Source organism: Podarcis muralis, chromosome 3 (assembly GCF_964188315.1).
Source record: "Podarcis muralis chromosome 3, rPodMur119.hap1.1, whole genome shotgun sequence".
NCBI classification, from domain to species: domain Eukaryota; kingdom Metazoa; phylum Chordata; class Lepidosauria; order Squamata; family Lacertidae; genus Podarcis; species Podarcis muralis.
Window position 1 is genome coordinate 72,151,873 of NC_135657.1, and position 19,657 is coordinate 72,171,529.

At 39.3% G+C, this 19,657-nt stretch overlaps 2 protein-coding genes across 4 annotated transcripts in view; one reads left to right on the forward strand and one right to left on the reverse strand.

The window, feature by feature from the left end:
* Positions 1–19,657, forward strand: part of RTN4IP1 (reticulon 4 interacting protein 1) — a 107,617-nt gene that overhangs the window by 74,964 nt on the left and 12,996 nt on the right. The gene's annotated exons all lie outside the window — the stretch shown is intronic.
* CRYBG1 (crystallin beta-gamma domain containing 1) overlaps positions 1–19,657 on the reverse strand; it is an 88,256-nt gene that overhangs the window by 8,867 nt on the left and 59,732 nt on the right. Inside the window, exons 6-19 of the mRNA XM_028723071.2 lie at positions 19,158–19,205; positions 18,948–19,066; positions 16,502–16,664; positions 15,971–16,107; positions 14,062–14,188; positions 13,536–13,571; positions 12,155–12,312; positions 11,139–11,265; positions 9,212–9,357; positions 6,934–7,060; positions 6,757–6,789; positions 5,576–5,688; positions 4,863–4,992; positions 1,460–1,599 (exon numbers count right to left, since the gene is read on the reverse strand). Of these exons, the coding sequence (XP_028578904.2) occupies positions 1,460–1,599; positions 4,863–4,992; positions 5,576–5,688; positions 6,757–6,789; positions 6,934–7,060; positions 9,212–9,357; positions 11,139–11,265; positions 12,155–12,312; positions 13,536–13,571; positions 14,062–14,188; positions 15,971–16,107; positions 16,502–16,664; positions 18,948–19,066; positions 19,158–19,205 (1,604 nt within the window). The remainder of the gene's footprint in view (positions 1–1,459; positions 1,600–4,862; positions 4,993–5,575; positions 5,689–6,756; positions 6,790–6,933; positions 7,061–9,211; positions 9,358–11,138; positions 11,266–12,154; positions 12,313–13,535; positions 13,572–14,061; positions 14,189–15,970; positions 16,108–16,501; positions 16,665–18,947; positions 19,067–19,157; positions 19,206–19,657) is intronic.

Here is a 19,657-nt window from a genome sequence, read left to right on the forward strand (position 1 = left end):
CAGACATTAATTTACAGGGTTTTTTTTTTTTAATCAAAAAATTATGCAGTAACACTTGACTAATCCATGATTAATGATCCAATGCTAACTGGAATATGAAGCCAGGGTATGAAGTGGGCTTAAAATTCACAGTGTGTAGTAAGAATTATATCTGAACTGAGCACCCTATCCCACCCCTTTTCCCATTTTTCTAGCCTCTGCTTGCAAGGTAGACAGCAGACCTTGCCAACATCTCCCTACCCTACAGTCTTGGAGTAGGCCTTAGCTTGGAAAAGAAAACCATGGAAACTTGGCTTTGTTTCATGGTTTGGGATCTTTACAAATTATGGATAAACATTATGTCACCACTAGGCCCAAGGCAACTAACCTTTTTTTAAAAAAAATGTGAGGACATGCAGATACCTGAATTTTCACCTTGAATGAGTTTTCTGGCAATTCTGTTAAACATGGTGTATTTTAGATAATGTCCTGCTACATAAACCACTACTGAGTAGTGGTTGACAGAGTAACAAGCCTGAGTTCATCCTCGCTTCAGTTAAGACAGCCTAAAATACCCAGGTTCAAATTCTTACAGCAGGGGTGAGGACAGTGTTCAAAACTTCCATTGTTCTAGGCGCATCTTGCAATTGAGAAATCCATAAGCGTGAGCAATTTCTGAGCTCTGGGCGCAGTACTGCGCCTAAGATTTCAGATTAAAGCTGCAGAGTGGAAGGAAAGAAGGACTTTTTTCTGCCTCCCCACTTCCAGCTACTCTGAGAAGAATGGATAAGAGACCCTTTAAAAAATATTAGGGGGTGGGCAGGGGGAGGACTAGATCATGTAAAAAAATGAACATAGAATTTTAGCTGCGGTTCATTCATTTTCAGCTTTGTATTCTTGTTATAAAAAAGTGTGCCTAGACATTCTGTTGTTGCGCCCATAACCTCGGTTTCAGGTGCCATTTAGCTCCTAGCCATCATATCTCAGTTTCTAACACTGGGTGAGGAGCCTCAGGCCCAGGACCCAGAGGTGAACCCCAGGCCTTTCTGTCTGGTCCTTGGTATTCTTCAGAGGCCACACCTCACTAGCCATGCTTTGAACTGTCCTTGTGTTTTTGTCTGGCTGGAATGCATCCTTGAACTGTATGATGCCTCTTGATTGCACAAAGAGTGCACCAACGCCCGACTTTGGTGTGTAGCCCAGTATAGAAAGGTAAACGTCAGAGTCATTGCTCTTCTTACTTATGCCTTTGGTCCCCTTGCTGCTGAGATCTGGTCTCTGGAAGGTTCCATAGAAGGGAATGTGGTCCTTGGACTGAAAAATAGTCCTTATCCCTGTCTTAGAGACAGGAACATCTTTTTAAAAGACAGTGTATCTACAAAATTCCACTTAACAGTGCAACCCTGTACATGTATACTTAAAAGTAAGCCTTAGTTCATTCTACAAATAACAAATCCCTCACTTCAGAAAGTGAACTTACATGCCACCATGGACATCTACTGAAGCCACATGACGGTTGTAGCCAAGGAACTGGAGATTTAAGACCTCGGTAGTAAATTCCATTTTCTTTCCGTTGAAGTCTTCCTTTTCAAAAAGGGCTATGGTTGGCTCAGAAAGTTCCTGTTTTAAAAGAGAAGGTTGTTTATTTCTTGTACATCTGATGTTTACTAATGTGCTGGACAGTTGCGAGATGTTCATCAAGCACTATGCACCACTTAAATCTGGGTCATCCCCTACCTCAGCACTGCATTACACTGCTATTACCTTAGCTAAAACTGTAGTGTTACAGCAACAATTCTCCAACAGAGGAATGGTTGGGAAGGTTAGTCCAGTAATACTGTACTGTAAACCATGGCATCTGGAAAGGCTTCAAGTCCTCAGTTCAAGCTAAATAACTTATCTAACACAGCTATCTTTTCAGAGAAATGAAAAACAAGTCCTCTGGTCTGGAACTGACTAGGTGGCAAGTCTGTATAAAAGGCATTACTCATGAAAAAGTTATTCCAGGTGTGGGATGAAAACTGGAAAGAGAAGCAAGGTGATGACTTACAGCCACACCTTCCATTCTTGGCTGGCATCTTCATGAGTCAGCAACAGCTAAAATTGCAGAACTTTTCCTACAGCTATATGGATGTGCTGCAAATCTGTAATTCTTTACAAAGTAAGAACTCTAAACTCTGCTACTCAGGATTTTATACATAACACTTATTTTATGCACTTATTCCATGCATAAGAGTTACTAATTTATAATTCTAGACAAGGTATAAAGTCAAGGTGTATTCATGGGCCTTACTGTCATACAAAATGTTTCTAACGTATTCATGGCATTTCTGCTAAGGCTTAGATTGGTGAGGACCATATGGTTTGTAGGGAAGGATTTGGAGTTGGCACAGAAATCCTTTTGCAGCATTAAAATTATTGAATGAGAGAAATAATACTGTATTTACTCGAATGTAACGCACACCTTTTTTGGCCAAATTACTTCGCAAAAATTAGGGTACACATGGTTTTGAAAATTGAGGTAGGTATTAGATTCAATGGCACATTAGATTCAAATAAATATGGTATATGCTTTAAGAAAAAATTCTAGTGAAATGACAGGGGTGTGACAAAAATACTCAAATTTAGTCTCAAACTGAGTAGGAGAACTTGGGCACCAATTCTTAGAATTACAATTCTTATATAGACCAGCTGAGATAGAACAATTCAGCTGGCCTGATGAAGAGGCCTTCGGCAGCTGACATATGAGAAAAAGGAAGAGCCAAAGGCAGTTGATTTCTTAGCAGAGCCGATGAAATGGTCCAGCTTTCCTTCTGTGTCTCTGGTGCAGCTTGATGGAATGGGCGCTCCTAGGTGACAGTTGAGGAAAAGCCAAAGGCAGCTGGCTTCTCAGCAGGGCCCATGAACATCTGAGTAAAACAGCCTTCCAAGTCTGTGGAATTATCTTGCTTATATATAAGCAAGATATAAATTAGATTCCAGGCATGCTGTTTAGTGATATTTCTTTAGTATGTCAGCACAACCTGCAAATCTTCAAGGTGTTTATTGATGTGAAAAGGCAGGTGCCTTGCCATTTGTTTGTTTTGTTAACAGAACTTTCAAAGAAAACATTTACTTAGCACCAACAGCTTCTTTCAGTGCAAATTAACAACTACCAAATTGCTAAATACAAAGCTTTGCTTTGCGGTTGAATCTGTTGTGCCTAAAATTGACGACTACTACTAGACAAATGTAGAGCAGGTAATTTATGGGCTTTGGGCCTTCATGGTCAATTAAATGAATACTGTGTATTTATTAAGAAGTAAGCACTTCTACTACATTTTTTTCTACTGCTGCTATGAATTTTTATCTTGAGAAAAACAAGCGTGGAGTATGAAATACTCATTGAAACTTTCCCAAATACTTTGTCTTATTCATTTCATGGCACTTTATACCCACTCCCTGTGTGATTCTAGCCAATCAGGGATTATAAACTAACAATATGACATCATGGTATTATGTAGCCAATCAGATTTGATTATGTACCATTAGCAATAAGGGCAAATAAGGTAGCATTGACCACCCTGGGAAGCTGGGACAATTGAGCATTCCTGTCTTCTTGTGCTGCATAGCACAGCAAGAAAGCAAAAATCAGCCAACTCAAATGGCAATATTGTCCTACTGCAACCTCTGTGAACATTTTGCTCATTAATTTCCTCCTTCAAGAATTTTATTTCATGAAAATTACCTCCCTCCTCCCCCCAGAAACTCATCCTCTACTTTATATTAACAGATGTATGTGAAGGGGAGGGGCCGGCAAGACAGCTGACCTGATTGTAAATGTAGGCAGGCTGAAAGGGAAATGTTGAGGAGAGGGGAGGTTGAGGAAGACATTCTGGTGTACAATGGCTGTGTAAAAGGCAGCCATCAGAAGGCAAAAAAGCATTAATGCTGGCTGGAAGTGAGAAAGGACTAAGGATTTAAGGACAGATAAAGGAGTGCAAGTATAAAGGAAGGTGGGAGGGAATATAATTTAGAGAATATTAAAGAATCGAGAGAAGGTCAGAGGAAGCAGAAAGGACTCAAGTTATACAAAGGGGAGGAGGGCTGGGCACAAAATGCTCTATGTTGTTTAGGATTAATTTGGATGCTTTTAAAAAGAGCCAGCAAGAAAAACTTTGTGATGGGTAGAATCCTGATATCTCTCGAAAGTGAGGGATTCACCACGTACCATCTGAAGTAAGAATATGTTCTGGGAATCTAAGGGTTCTCATTATAAGGGAAAACTTTACAAGGTAAATAAAATTTTAAGCAGAGACATCTCTCATGTATGATTTAGCTGAGATTTCTGCATTGCAAGGGTTGGACTAGATGACCCTTGCAAGTCCCTCCAACTCTGATTCTATAGCTCTATGATTCTATGAAATACATGTAGCTGCCCTGTCATATTTACTCTGGAGGGATTTTTTGCTTTAGTTGATTAATCTTCTAATTGAATTAATTCATGTTTGCAGCCTGATCTTTCTGAAGTCACAGAATCAACCCTGAAAAATAGTTTAGCAAAGATTTAACTGCTGGATTATTCTTTGAACTGCTTTTTTACTAAGCATGAGCTCCCCTAGGAATATGTACTGAAGGGTGGGATACAAAATTTGTTACATAAACCAACAATTAATGGTAGGATTTTGCAATATCTAAAAATACAGATAACCATGCAGGTTGTTCCATGCTAATTTGCTGTCAGCTCCATAGAGCTACAATTTATGCTTCCTTTCCCCCAAATAAACTATTTAGCAGCATATTTTTAGGTCAATTTTTGTTTCTATAACTTAGTCATAAGAACTTAGCTCAGTAATGAGGCAATTTCAGCTTGCAATGGCTATCCAACTCTTTGTAAAACTTACAATATTTACAACTTTTAAGGACTTCAAGCATGTTTTGGGTAGGCAACCCATTGCAGACAGATTGGGATAGGCTCCTTCTTCTAACACATACTGATTTCCAGAGAAATTTTCTTCATCATATGCAATCCAACTGCAAAAAAGAAGAAAATGGCAATGTTAAATTCTTGCTTTGTTGTTAATTGCCAGTTTTCTTAATTGTTAGTTTTGTTAATTGCCATTTCAACCCAAGCTCTGCGTAGCTTGAAAGCCTGCTGCCCGAGTGCTCAGTCAGATGTAGCATTATTCTTCATCAATATAGAATAAGAATATTCCATTAATGGGCTTTTAAAAATACATGTTTCCTTACTGATATGTTTAAGAGACTTCGCATCATGCAATGCAGTATCAACATGTTCTTGTGCGAAGTTATTCAGAATGAGCAGAGACATGCATTCTAAAGGGTGGGGAAATAATCATGATCAAGCCAAGAAGTGTGCATTCAAATCCCTTCCACTACACTTTTGAATACACAAAATGCTTGTCATTATCCTTAGTTGCTCCCTTCCATTTTTAGACAGATTTTACTATTAAGAACAAAAACCTTGATTCCACTAATCCGAAATGGGAAGATGCATCCACCCTGAGCCCATTCAGCGTTACCCAGATGGTTTGTATCTGTTGCACACTCAGAAGCTTGCTTGCTTGGGAGTTCAGTGATGCAATTTCGTACTCACCTGCCAGATAATACTTTTGAAGACATAGCAAGGAATGTCTCCTCGATCTCTGAAGTATCTTTCTCAAATATTTGACAGTTACCCTGGAACTCTGGTTCCGAAAATAGCTGGACCTTTAAAGACAAAGCAGGTCACGTTAAACACTAAACATTGTGCTCAGGACAATTCCAACATTGTGAGTGTCAGAAAAGACCCGCAGAAATAAATGAATTTAACTAATGTTCTTAGTTGGGTATCACCCCATGTTGTTAAACAGTTAATTCTGATATTTTAATTTTCTATGAATACAAGCAAAACATTTTTTTAAACTAAACTAAAAATGTATGTAATGTACATTTATGTAAGAAGTATTTCCAAACTACTTTACAAAGTTGACTTTGTAGTAGAATTTGACAGTCAATTCTTGATTCCATTTGCTGACCTGGAAGTGAAACTTTATTCTAAGATAGAATAAAGTTTTTTCTTATTGTTAGGGCTCCACTGGCAACAGTATCTTTTGATCTGATGTGTTCTTGTCACAGTGAAGAATGAAAAACAGGCTAGAGCTTGAACAGACTGAATGTTGGTTCAACTTGAAAGCAGTGAGATTTTTCAATCTTGATGAGATCCCATTCCTGAGCTTGGTACTTCAGACAAAGGTGGGAACTCACTCCTATAGTCACATTGAGCTTCTGAAGCAGAGCGCTCCCATGCTTCCAAATGCCTTGGAACTCAGCCAACATCAGGCAAGATCCCTCTCAAGAGTCAGGGGATGAGCAGGGCTGATGGTGACTGCACATTTTGGCCAGTAGCTAAGGCTAACCAAAATTTGTGGGCTCTTTCCCATTGCCAAAACCAATATTATCCTTCCATGTGTTGGCCAGGTCTGCATGATACCCTGTAGAGAAGCACCCTGGGAAGATTGAAAAGTCCTTTCGCAAAAAAGCCTGAGTATTTTAGGAAACCCTGAGCATTATCTGCAAATACATTTGTTCTTGCATTAAAAGGACCAGGACATTTGCATTAGATACACGTTTTCTCTCAAGCATCTGGCAAAACTTGACAAGGACTCAGTCTGCCTCCTCCCAGGGTACTGATTCCACTTTGTGAATCTCTCTGCCTACAGCCTCTCTACTCGTCTTTTTTAATGTTATCTCAATTCAGCTTGCTATATTTGCTATGTAAAAGCTTGGAAGCTTTACCTTAAATTTCCCCATATGATCACTCATGTTGTCCTAAAATAAATGGAGGGAAAAAGAGACAAATATGACGCCAGAAATATACATTTTACGGAAAGAATATTGATTAATGAAATACGGAGCAAGCTAGCTTGGTAGGAAATAAAATAAAACCCAGCAGAACAAACAAACAAACCTTACCAAAATTATGGGTTGAACTGAAGAGATCTTACAACTTTTAGCTCCCCATGCACCATAGTTGGGGTATAGTCCTTTATCAAGGATATACTGCTCTCCTGTAAAGTCAGGATTTTCATACGCCACCCACCTGTGGGGGAAAAAATCATGATTTATGCTCTAATTAATTGATGCATTGTATTTTTAAAAAACAATTAAATCAAACATTTAATTATGAATCTTGTAGGAAATGACTGACATTAAGTAAGCTGTACTCAATGTACTTAGCTTCATGTAAAAATAATATATTTGCAAACACAGCAAGGATTTTATAAAGTCATCAGAATGAAACATTATATTGTTTGCCTCTAATAATACAGCACAGCTAAAAACACCCACATTACAGTTCAAAACACCCAAAATATATTAAGCAACATTATGATGGGGAAAGGTAAAAATGGTAAAGCATGACATCATTACTCGAAAGTAAGGCAATTTTCTTAAGTCCGGTTCAGGTAGTTATATTTAGCATAGCCCAATTAATAAATATAGTTTGCTAACAACTTAAGAGATATATGTACCATTGTCTAATTTCACACTGGGCTAGTAATGTGAGCGAGCAAGGTTTGTTATTGGTATGAGCTTTCGTGTGCATGCACACTTCTTCAGATACACTGAAACAGAAGTCACCAGACCCTTATATATAGTGAGAGGGTGGGGAGAGGTATTACTCAGAAGGGTGGTGGGAATGGGTGATTGGCTGATAGGTGTGGTAAACCTGTTGACGACTATACGACTGACGACTGCAATTGGTCTTTTCCCTGTTGGTCTCTAAGGTGCTACTGGAAGGATTTTTTATTATTATTCACTATTCATAGTTCGTTTCTGTCCGAAGAAGCAAGATTTTAGGTTTCTTAGTTCAAGACATGGATAATAAACTCTAGTAAAGCAAAGTTGCATTTCAGTAAAATTATACCAGGCATATGAAGCATGCCTAGCATGAAAGCACTGTATGTTTTGCCCATTTTACATTTTAAAAGTTTACCATTTCCTTTTATTCTGACTCATGTTTGACAGATCCATCAACACACTGTTGATTAATCATTTGAGGCATATGCCTTAAGCACACACCCAACATGCTCTGTAAACTGCTTAGTCAAAGTGACGGAGGGATGAACAGTATGTTAACCATGAAGATCAAACTGAAATGGGACATGTTTATACTTGAACATCACATGCAATAGAAATTTTGAAAATAAAGCAGGCTTGGCCAGTCTCTTGGACAAATAAATGTATCAGGCTTCTAGTGCTGCAAACACTAAGGCTATGCTGCAAATGTTCAGATCTGAAAATCCACACAAATTATGTTTGTTTACTCATTCTCTATGGGATCTCCATGAAAATGAGTTGAGTGATTGGTGCTACCCATGTGCCAATTATTCCAGAAAAGGAAGATGCAGAACTAGGTTTTGCCTTCCTGTTAGTGCTGATATGCAACTTCCCTGGTTGGTACACCCAAAGGAATCCTGTATATATATTCATAAAAACTGCTGTGGGAAGCAGGAAAAAACATGTTGCACAAAGAAGCCATAAACTGTGAAAAAATACCAGATCTCACTTGAGACATAACTCCCAGAACTACATGGCAGCCAAAGATAAAAATGTAATGGAAGAAAGGAACTCAAATTCCTCTGTTCCTTCAAGGAAGGCTAGCTGGATTCCATTATTTATCCCTCAGGAATGTGCATCATGCCAGTTCACTCGTGCCCTCTCTTCTAAAATTGGATTATTATCCTGCTTTGTTAACTGACATTAAACGAGTTCCATGGTATAGACATAGTAAGTAACTGTTGCTCAATACAAACCAGGATCCCTGCACCAAAGCTGGTATGTGAAAGGATGGGTGTCACACACCCTCAACTTCATAAACCATGGCTTGCCAAGGCTGTCTTGAACTAGTACACTCTCAATGCATGTTCTGATGAAAATATCTGTTTAGTAGTACTCAATTACTCAATTAGGAGCAACAGACACACGACCATAGGTGCTGGATTAAGATTGCTATGTTGCTCTCATTTCATACACCTAATCTAGAAGACTAATCTGCATGGTAGGAGCAGTACAGATTATCCTTTCTGCAACACAACACTATAACAGCTATAACTGATGGGAACAGGAAACACATACAAAGACAACAAAGTAGTAATACCAAGTTACTGATTCAGGCCTCTTTTCCTTGTACTTATCTCGTTACAGCAAATTAACAATTTAAAATGAAAATGAAGCTACACATCTGACTTACACTCCACTTAACACATTTATGGATTGAGTCCTTAGTCCGTAGCCAGTATCCTTTAAATGGGAAACAATTCCTGAAACGCTTATATTGGAACCTTTAGTCCCAAAGTCTTTTTCAGCATACATTATCATGTGAGGTTGCATAAAACTCTGTGGAAAGAAAGAAAACAACAGAAAGCCATCAAGGCAAAAGAAATACAGTCTCTGTGATAGAAGACTATAACTCTAAGCAGGTGTTTTGGGTGCAGATGTTGGGTGCATTAAGGTTTCCCACCCCTGCCCTACACTGTAAAAGACATACTTCCTCTGAAGTCCACTCCAAAACTCAAAAGATTTATTTAAATTGGAAGGAGAAAAGATGCCTTGCATAGTTAAAACAATATGCGGTGACAGGGGAAAGAAGTGGCCTTGCAGAATTGGTGCTCCACATCTTTAAATTGCAAGGGCAGATGCCAGCTTAAACTTTAAAGCACTTTACTCCAGACCTCACCTGGAGTACTGTGTCCAGTTCTGGGCACCACAGTTCAAGAAGGACACTGACAAACTGGAACGTGTCCAGAGGAGGGCAACCAAAATGGTCAAAGGCCTGGAAATGATGCCTTATGAGGAACGGCTAAGGGAGCTGGGCATGTTTAGCCTGGAGAAGAGGAGGTTAAGGGGTGATATGATAGCCATGTTCAAATATATAAAAGGATGTCACATAGAGGAGGGAGAAAGGTTGTTTTCTGCTGCTCCAGAGAAGCGGACACGGAGCAATGGATCCAAACTACAAGAAAGAAGATTCCACCTAAACATTAGGAAGAACTTCCTGACAGTAAGAGCTGTTCGACAGTGGAATTTGCTGCCAAGGAGTGTGGTGGAGTCTCCTTCTTTGGAGGTCTTTAAGCAGAGGCTTGACAACCATATGTCAGGAGTGCTCTGATGGTGTTTCCTGCTTGGCAGGGGGTTGGACTCGGTGGCCCTTGTGGCCTATTCCAACTCTATGATTCTATGATTCTATGATTCTATGATTCTAAATATGGGTATACACTGAAGTGTGTATCAAAGCACTGATGCAGTTTCTTGTAAGCATTGCACTGCTTCTGTCTTCAACCTGCTGGTTCCATTTAACAACAGACAACACTAGGATGGAACTGTTGTCCTGTGTTCAGAGTTATGTTGATGAATACAGGCCAGCTTTAATGTGAGAAGAGAAATAAAGGAAGTCCAAATGAAAGCACTCTGTACTGGTCAAGCTGGGCCAAGCAAGGCCACAAATAACCATGCTGCTCTTTCCCAGATTCCTTCCTGGCCTTCAGATTAGAGGCTGACTTGCTCTTGTTCCTCCCCTTAGCCACCAGGATGGGTGCCTGCCTACTTTTCTCCTCCTCCAGAGAAAACAAGAGAGGTTGAAATCCCTGGCACTCTTCCCTCTTCTCTGATCCACCCTGTCTTCCTCCTTTCTCTGGCATCTGCTGCTGTAGCTATATAGCTGTTTCCTGGCATTGGGCAGGCTGACAATGTTTGCCCAAACTTGCACATTATCAGGCAGCAGCCCCAGGAAAGCTTCTGTCTACTATACAGTCTAGTCAAGCAGCAGTTCTTTCAATGGAATACATACTCAAAAACACATTCAAACCAACATCTCCTTTGTATGCATGCCCATACATTCCATATTTGGATGCACATCCAAATTAGGCCTGCTGTTTGTGATCCACCAGGTTTCTGTTTCCCTCCCTCTTTCACACCCACCCACCCACCCCACATACTGGATATGGGGGAGCATGGGGGGGGGAATTGAATGGAATTTTATGAGAAGGGCAAAATGTCTTCCCACTCTCAATTCCCCCCCTCCATGCAAAGACAGTGGGATGAAGCAAAACAGAGCGAACCGCAAATGTTATTACGTGTTTTCCCAAGTCTACACTTGTTTTCATCATTTTTAAACTTACCCCTAGAACAGGCCTCAGCGACTGCACTTGCTCATCATAACCACCCCAGTCCATCCATTCCTGGTATTCTCCTTCTTCCAGCAAATACTGATGCCCTGCAAACTCTGGCTTCTCATAAGCAACCCAACTAAAAAGGGTAAACAAAATTTTTGAAAAAGTAGTAGTATAACGTGTGAACAAAAGAATGTATGTACAAAACATGTGATCTTATTGCATTAACGGCAAAAAATAAAATAATGAGATGAACAGCAAAAATGATAATTAAAATAAATTGTTATAAAAACTGCAAATGAAATAAGGGACAGGACCCACAATTTCAATGGGAGATCTTTAAACACATGACCAACTTAGCCACATTTAATCCGATTTAATACCTCACATTTTAACAAAAGAAGGTGGGAAAGAACTATGTGGACCAACAGTGCAATCTTATACATGCCTATTCAGAAATAAGCCATTTTGTGTTAAGGGGGCTTACTCCCAGGATAAGCAGGTTTGCTGTTACAGCAGTAACAAACTAAAGTCAGATACATCTTCCAGAAGTCAAGCAACATCTCTAAAATTAAGCATCATATGGCATTTATATTTACATATGCTGCAATCCTTACCTACTGATCTCAGAAGGATTGCATTATACATCACAGTATCAACACAGCATTAAGAAGGTTTGCTAGCTAATGTTTCAAGAGTAAATTAATGGGGACAAAGGAACATCTTATCACAAACCTGCATATCACACAAGTATTATGGCTGCTTCATACACTCTGGAAATTAGCAGGTATCATACATGAAGGGACCATTGTGTTTCCTGTAATGTAATAGAACTACAACCCTCCTTCCTCTGTCTGTCTCATTGTGCATACATGCTGCAGGACCCTAGACTCATTCATTATGATCCTTCATAGGAGGTATACGCTGTGGACATGGACAGTCGAGTCAACTTCTTGTTACACAATACAGTCTCTACACTATAGTAGCTGCCTGCTGAAAAGTCACCTGCTCCAGGCAATACTTACATTCCTCCCTTCACTTTTATGGATCCTATTGATGTGAGTGTTCCTGTTTCCAGCTCTGCTGATTCTTCTTTTTCATTTCCTTCCACAGCAAGAGCTACTAATTCTGAATCAAGCTCTACATGTTTTCCTTCAAAGAATGGCTTTTCGTATATAATGACCTTTAACAAAAGGAGGGAGATGGTAAATAATATTTAATATTGTGCCTTTTCCAAGACCTCAATATGCTTTCACATGTATTATCTAACATCACAATCCTAATCATTGCCTATTCAGAAGTTAACCTTACTGAATACAACAAGGCTTACCTCCAAGTAAGTAGGATTTCAGCCTTAGTATTCTTTATACATTATTTAAATTGGGGCTTTAAAAAAAAATCAATACCATTGCCACATAAGATAGAAGTTTCTGATGGCCCACTCCTAGGCTCAGGTGAATCCCCTTCCCCAAGAGATTCAACTGATAACCCCATTACTTGCCTTTAAGCAGCAGTCAGATCCAGACTTAGGATGCAACACAAACCCCCTTATGCTGGGTTGTGGGGGTTTGTACTGAGCAGAAGTGTCATTTGACTTGTGCCTGCTGGCTGCCAAATATGCAGTAGAACGCTCACAGGTTTCCTTCAGATGGGAGGAGGCAGAGCTGAGAGGATTGGGATCTGCTGGAATCTGAGCCAGTCTCATAGATGGCAACATGGGGTCCAGCCTAGAACTGGCACTGGGATCAGGCCTGGTGCCTGACCACCACCGCCACCTTCCACTATTGACATGAGTGACCAGGATGTGGCGGAGGCTTCATTGCTCCACAGCATCCTGGCAGCAACTGTAAGGAGTTGGATTGGCCTGCCAAGTCATGTGTACAAGAGAGAAAACCAACTGAAATCAATCTGACCAAAGTTACTTGTTACTTAAGTCCCATTGATTTTAATAAATGTACTCTAAACATGACTGAATCCAGAAAGCTTTTTTAAGGGGAGAATGATTGATAAAGCAGTAAGCTTGTTAACTTACACCAGAAAGGGTGTACAACAACATTAGTTGTATACAGTATACAGTAGTATACAGTGGTACCTCGTTTTGAGTCAGCCTCGTCGAGCGTCCATTTCGTTGAACGTCCGCAGCAAACCCAGAAGTACCAGAACAGGTTACTTCCGGGTTTGCCAGTCACGCATGCACAGAAGCGCTAAATCACGCATGCGCAGAAGTGCAAACTGCTCTGCTTGTGTGTGCAGAGCGGCACTTTGTCATGCGTCCTTTTCATCTAGAGTCTGGGGCTCCAGAACGGATCCCGGTCGCAAAACAAGGTACAACTGTATATAGCTCAAGGGATACACTTTTATCATTACACTTTATTATATAGGAAAATCATATTACAATATTTTTACCTTTGGGCTTTCAGGAAATTCAACTTTGCGTCCACCCTGCAAATATTGAAGGGGCAGGGAAGAAAGGTAATTGAAATGTCATTGAATTTTAATTTTGTTAAAGAAGTTAAAAGCATGATTCAACAGATATTATTCACTTTCTAAAGTCTGAAAGTTAAATGTGCCATCTGTTGGAATAAAAATAAAAATGCTCCTTTTAAATTCAGCCAAATTAGATTTAAAAACAACAAAAAAACCCATTAAATACGAGGCAGCTATTAAAAGATTTCAATTACTAGAAACAGTTCAAGATGGAAGCAGCCTGCCTTGCTCACAGGCTTCCTATAGGCATCTAGTTGGCCACTATGACCACAAAATGCTGGGCTAGATGGGCCATTGGCCTGATGCAGCAGGCCGCCTCTTACACTCTGAAGTATGCAAAAATGTAACAAATGTTTCTTTCCTCCAATGGAAGAAGCCCTTTTATGGGACACTATAAAGTTACAGCTGTTCTACCATCCCTGTAGTCTTCATATCATTATCTTACCATTTTCAAGAGCCTCATGGACCTAACATATGCTTCTTTCTTATCCCAAAAGGATAGATTAGGATATTCTCCAGGTTCCAGCATTAAAGGGATTCCCTGGAAACCAGGTTCTTCATAAAGTAGCCATCTACAAATTGAAAACGACAAGGGAAAAAAGGTCCAGACAATGCTGCGATAAAACATGATGCTATTACATTATTAAAGCTAAAGACACCTCATCCTAGCTATTTCCCAGAAGGGAGATGACAAAGAGCCCCTTTCAAACCACTGTTAAGACAACAGGGTAGAATAAACAGTAAAATAAAATATTTTTTGTATTACTGATCAGGGTAAAATATAACTCTGAAGGATAAATATATAGTGGTTATAAGCATTCACTAAATTTCAGGTATTCACTGTGGCATATACATACAAACATAGCCAACTTTTAATTTCTGTTCACCATCATTTGCATTCTGCAGCAATTAATCATCATTACTGAAAGACAGCATTGATTTCAAAGCTCATAAATAATCTCCTAAAATGACTGTAGTGTACTTATTTTTCTTAATACATACTTCTAATTCAGACATGTTGACAGATGTATAACAGTGTATGCCACTACAGTTGACAATGCTTGTGATTCATTCTCAGTGTTTATAATGACGCTATGATACAACACTTAATGAAATCAGTACTGGTGACTCCATTAATTATCAAGATAAAGCCACTTACACAGTTGTATGACACTTACAAACCAACTCCCAAGGTTCACTATTACAGTCTACCAGAATGTGACATGGTAGGGTGGGGGTAAATAATCAAACTATAACAGATACTGATTCTCAATTGAAAACCTTTCATTTAATCCCCCCCCCCTTCTTTTAGTATGACTTTTGTATCATTCTCACCCATTCTGAAAAGTACCTTGGCAGTTTCATCACTGACATTTAGTCAGCACCTATATCTCAGTTTAACGATTTAATACAATCCTGGGATATGTACTAATGATTTATTTTGAATCACCAATGCACTTAACAGACAGCAATCTTTTCCATTATTCAACAAAAATGAGTAAAAATAATTTAGAATACAGTCATATTTGTTGCAGCCCAGAATCCGATTTAATTGAATGTCTTCCTGCTCTCAGGTAGAACTAATGATGCATTACAAGATGACAAGGGTATAAATAAGTAGATATGTTAAGTATTTGTATATTAATTTTTATATTATATTTGCTTCACTAAATGTTTATCAGTGAATCATACCTTTTATCAGAGGTTTCCAACCTTTTTGAGTCCATGAGTCCCTTGAACAACTACATTCTTTCGGTGGCACCCCTGTGGGGCTCAGGAGCCAAGTTATATCACCCCTTGCCTGCAGAGCTGGTAGCCTCTCACCCTTTTTCAAATGCCCGCCCTTGGGAAGTGTTCTGTCAGCCTCCTCTCCTCTCCTCACCTCCTTGGGAGTTCTCCGGGCAGCCGCTGCCACCAGCCCTGGTCCCTGAGCTGCCCCCCCTACCCCAAAGAGAGGTTCCTCCTCACACTGCCCCACAGGGGCCTAGGAAGCACCCCCTGGCCAGGCCCAGAGGCACCATTTGACTAGGCAGCTTGTAGCTAGGGTTGCTGCAACAAACGGCTGTGCAAGCCTCTGGAAGGCAGAGATGCAAGAGGGCATCAGAGGAGGGAGGGAAGGAAAGAGGGACAGAGGCCAGTGTTGCCCACAGCACCCCTGACTCATTCAAGGCACCTCAAGGTGCTATGGGCACACTGGTTGAAAACCAATGCCTTATATGATCATCACTTACTACACAACAGAACAAAAAAAAAATGTATAACCTCATGCATAAATGTATCATTTCCAAATCTGGGCATTTGATATCTACTATAAACTAGCACCTTTTTTTAAGGATGCATATCTATATACTTACATGCCCCGATGCACTTGGATAGAACACGTTTTCTGTGCAGAACCAAATCGAGTTTCTTCCGTGTCGTCAAAGTATGAATTTACAAGACCCAGCCCTTCTGGTTCTGTAAACAGGTCAATTCGGCAAATGCTATAATCCTGGCAAAATTATGAAGATAGAATGATAAATTATAAAATTAGGACTGAGTCTATTCTGTGCAGCAAAGGGAAAGACAAAACATACTTGTGGTGCCCCTTTAGCATTTACAGGAGAGCACCCTTGTAGCAAGTTGCTAATCTATACTGCTGCCATGTTGAAACTGGGAGGGGCCAATCATAGAGGCATCCTGACTGCTTGGAATCGGCCTATGCAATTGGCACCACCCAAAAGAAGCAGGAAGGAGTAAAGTGGCTGCAAGCTCCTCTCCTCTCCCGGAGCCCACATATTTGTACAGACTTGGTAAGCCATAGTTTGGTCTACCATGTCAGACAAATCACCCATAGTCTATAAAGTTTAAGCCATAATCTATAGTCTACTCATATCCATACTTGCCTTTACTACATGCCTCATTGAACCAATCACTGCAGGCTCAGGACATTTGCATTCATCTTTGTTATCAAGTGGTTCTTCACCCCAAAGGTTTGTAAATTCAATTTCTCCTTCCTCCAGAGGAATAGAGGGCCCTTCAAAGTTTGGCTTCTCATATAGAATCCAACTATAAATTAAAACACCAAAACAAACATTGAATCATTCGTTTTCTTTCATGCAAATTAGTTTATTTACAAATTTATTTTAAGTTAAAGCATTCAGTTTACCATTACTCTCACATTAACAAAAACGGTAAAGAGAATGGTTTAAGGTCAATATAAACTGGGGTACTCATAGCAGAGCATTTAGAGGTGACAAATACAAGTAATGGATTGGCCATACTGAGAAATGCCAATATATAATGATATCACAGTAGTGGTTTAACTATACAACTATATAGCAGAAAACTAGATGCAATATATAGCAATGTCATATTTATAATCAAGAATGCTAGTGCAACACAGAAAGATGATTAACATGTAATGAAAGAAATAACCATAGGGAAAGAGCAATGTCTTCAAATACTAGGGCAGCAATGGTGAAATAATGGTCTGTTGTAACAAACCATCTACTTTCCTGTGAGCAAGATGAGTGAGAAGATCAGAAGAAAGAACACAGATATATATAACTCAGTATTTCCAAAATAAGAATATGAACATACTTCACCTGGAGCACCTGTCACTAAGTGGAGAGATGTTGTCAAGACTTTGGAGAGGGTGGTGTCTACCTCAAAAGATCAAAGTCGGAATGGACATCAAGAAAATAGCCAAGTGGGAAACCAGGAAACAGAGGTCCAAAGATAATTTAGCATAGAGCTAGAAGTCAGACCAAACCAGATATCAGGTGTTGAAAGTACAGAGCTTCAGCCAAATCCAGATGGCAGGTCAAAACAGTAGAGTCAAGACTCGAAGTTATTTCAAAAGCTGAACAGCTAATAAAGAAAGTCAAAGACAGGAAACATTGAGGAGGTGAAAGAAAGTAAGGAGCTGGAAAGAATTACAAGTCAAGGAGGAGGATGAAGAAGAAAGGCAGGAACTTTAAAAGGCGTGAGAAAAGAAGACATTGATTCATCTTTAATGTTAGGCTCTCCCATACAGCTATCCAATAGCCTGCTTTTCTCCAAACATCTAAGCATGCATGGTAATCCCATAAAAAACACGAGAATGATGTATGCTGGGATTCTGGAAAGAAATGGACAGTTGGATAATGGCATGTGTGAAGCCTCTGCATGTAGGATAGGGGAAAGTGTGTGCCATGTAACTGTATTAAGATGACTAAGACATACCAACAATTTGCAATTAACATCAATTTAAGTTGGAAATCTGAACAACATAAAACTAATTCTGGTTTTGCAAGTTTCGCATTGGATGAATCAAACAAAATGGCTGAACAAAGCAGATGAAGCAGCCTACCACAATGGAACAAAGCAATTAACTAAACAGTGCTGGAATATCAAACTAATTGATTAATTCTAGGGTGTTGAGTCACTTGCTCTATGCCACAACTCTCCACAAACCAAATCACAACAAATAAATAAAATACAAGCTTTTCAGACAGCTAAACTGAAACATAATTATTTTTATTTTGACATTTCCATCTTGTTATATATCTGCTTGGGCACATTGTGAAAAAATGGCATATAATAAATGTATTTTTAAAAACAATTGTAGATATAGCTAATGGGTGCAAAGAACTATGTTTCTTTTATTGCATAGAGCGTGGTATTTGTTTGCTGTTTGGTAAAAGACTAGTATTAAACGACAACTAGATAATTACAGACATGTGTTCCTGCATTGAAACCAACCTCTTTTGCTTTGACTAGCAAACTCTGATGACCCCATGAAATCCCTAAACTTTATCAGTTTCATTCTGTATGCCTTTGGTTTCAGCAGCAGACTGGAAGCTGCAGGAATTCTGCCAAGTGAAACAGTTTATCACTTGATAATCCAGCAATGTAAATTTGTTTGATGTTTTTAATCAAAGCTTCAGGAAGTGTTTTTAAAAGACCCCTAACAGTAATCTAGCTTTCCTGTTGGTCTTTTCAAAGCCAAAAAGCAGTAATCTTTCAAGAGAATTAAGGCAACGTAGTATAAAATTAGAAGTTACTCAAGGTCACAGGAAAAGCTTTTTAGAACATCAAAGAAGGAAAATAGGAACACATGAGCAAATTAAGCTTCTACATGCATCAGATCAAGAATCAGACACGCTGGAACAGTTCAAAACATGCCTCAACACACATGAGAATAAACTAGTGAAAATGAGTTTACTCAAGCTAGGCTAAGCAAAAAGGCATGAGACCAAACTGAGTTTAGAAGCATACAGTCAAGGAGTGAATAAAGTATGTTAAAGCAGAATGGGAACATGCAGACTGAATTTAAAACTAGCTGTAGGGCGAGCATTTTATTCTTACCATCCTCTGACGACTTTAACTAGAATTACAGGTGACAGTACCCAAGCGGTGCAGTCCTCCATATCATGAAAAACTTCAATAGCATTTTCGAAAGGGTCTGATTTACTGCAGATAACGATCTGTATTTATAGGGGGAAAACTTCAGTTTTTTTTAATCCAACAAGGAAAAATAAAGGAAAACAGTAATCAATGGGGTGGGGATCACCTCACCTTTCCAGGTCTAGGATTAATTTTATTTTGGTTGTTTCCTGAAAATGCCTGTTAAAGCAGAGGGAACAAACAATAAGAAATTAATTTGTAAAAGAGATATATCTTACCTAATCTTGGGAAATGCTGAAATACATTTAGTGTATTTAGCTTCAAAAAATACATCCATTAAAACAGTTTACAAGTCACACTTTAGTATTATGAAAATGGGGTCAGGTTAAGGCTATACGGCCTGCAAGTGCTTGGCATGCTTTCAAATCTTACTGACACATTACCACACATTCAAGTTGCCCATGCAAACCATTAAGCCACTTAAAGCTGCCCCTTACGTTTGCATAGATATATTATGCAGAACATGCTGAAGTTGCAACCACAAATCACTGTCATTTTACAGCACACTAAAATGAACAGGGGCTTTGTATGGAAGGAGTGCCTGTTGAACTACACCTTTAGCCAATAAAGGCATGAGTATGCATTTTATTACTGTAGCCCAGCCCTGCAAA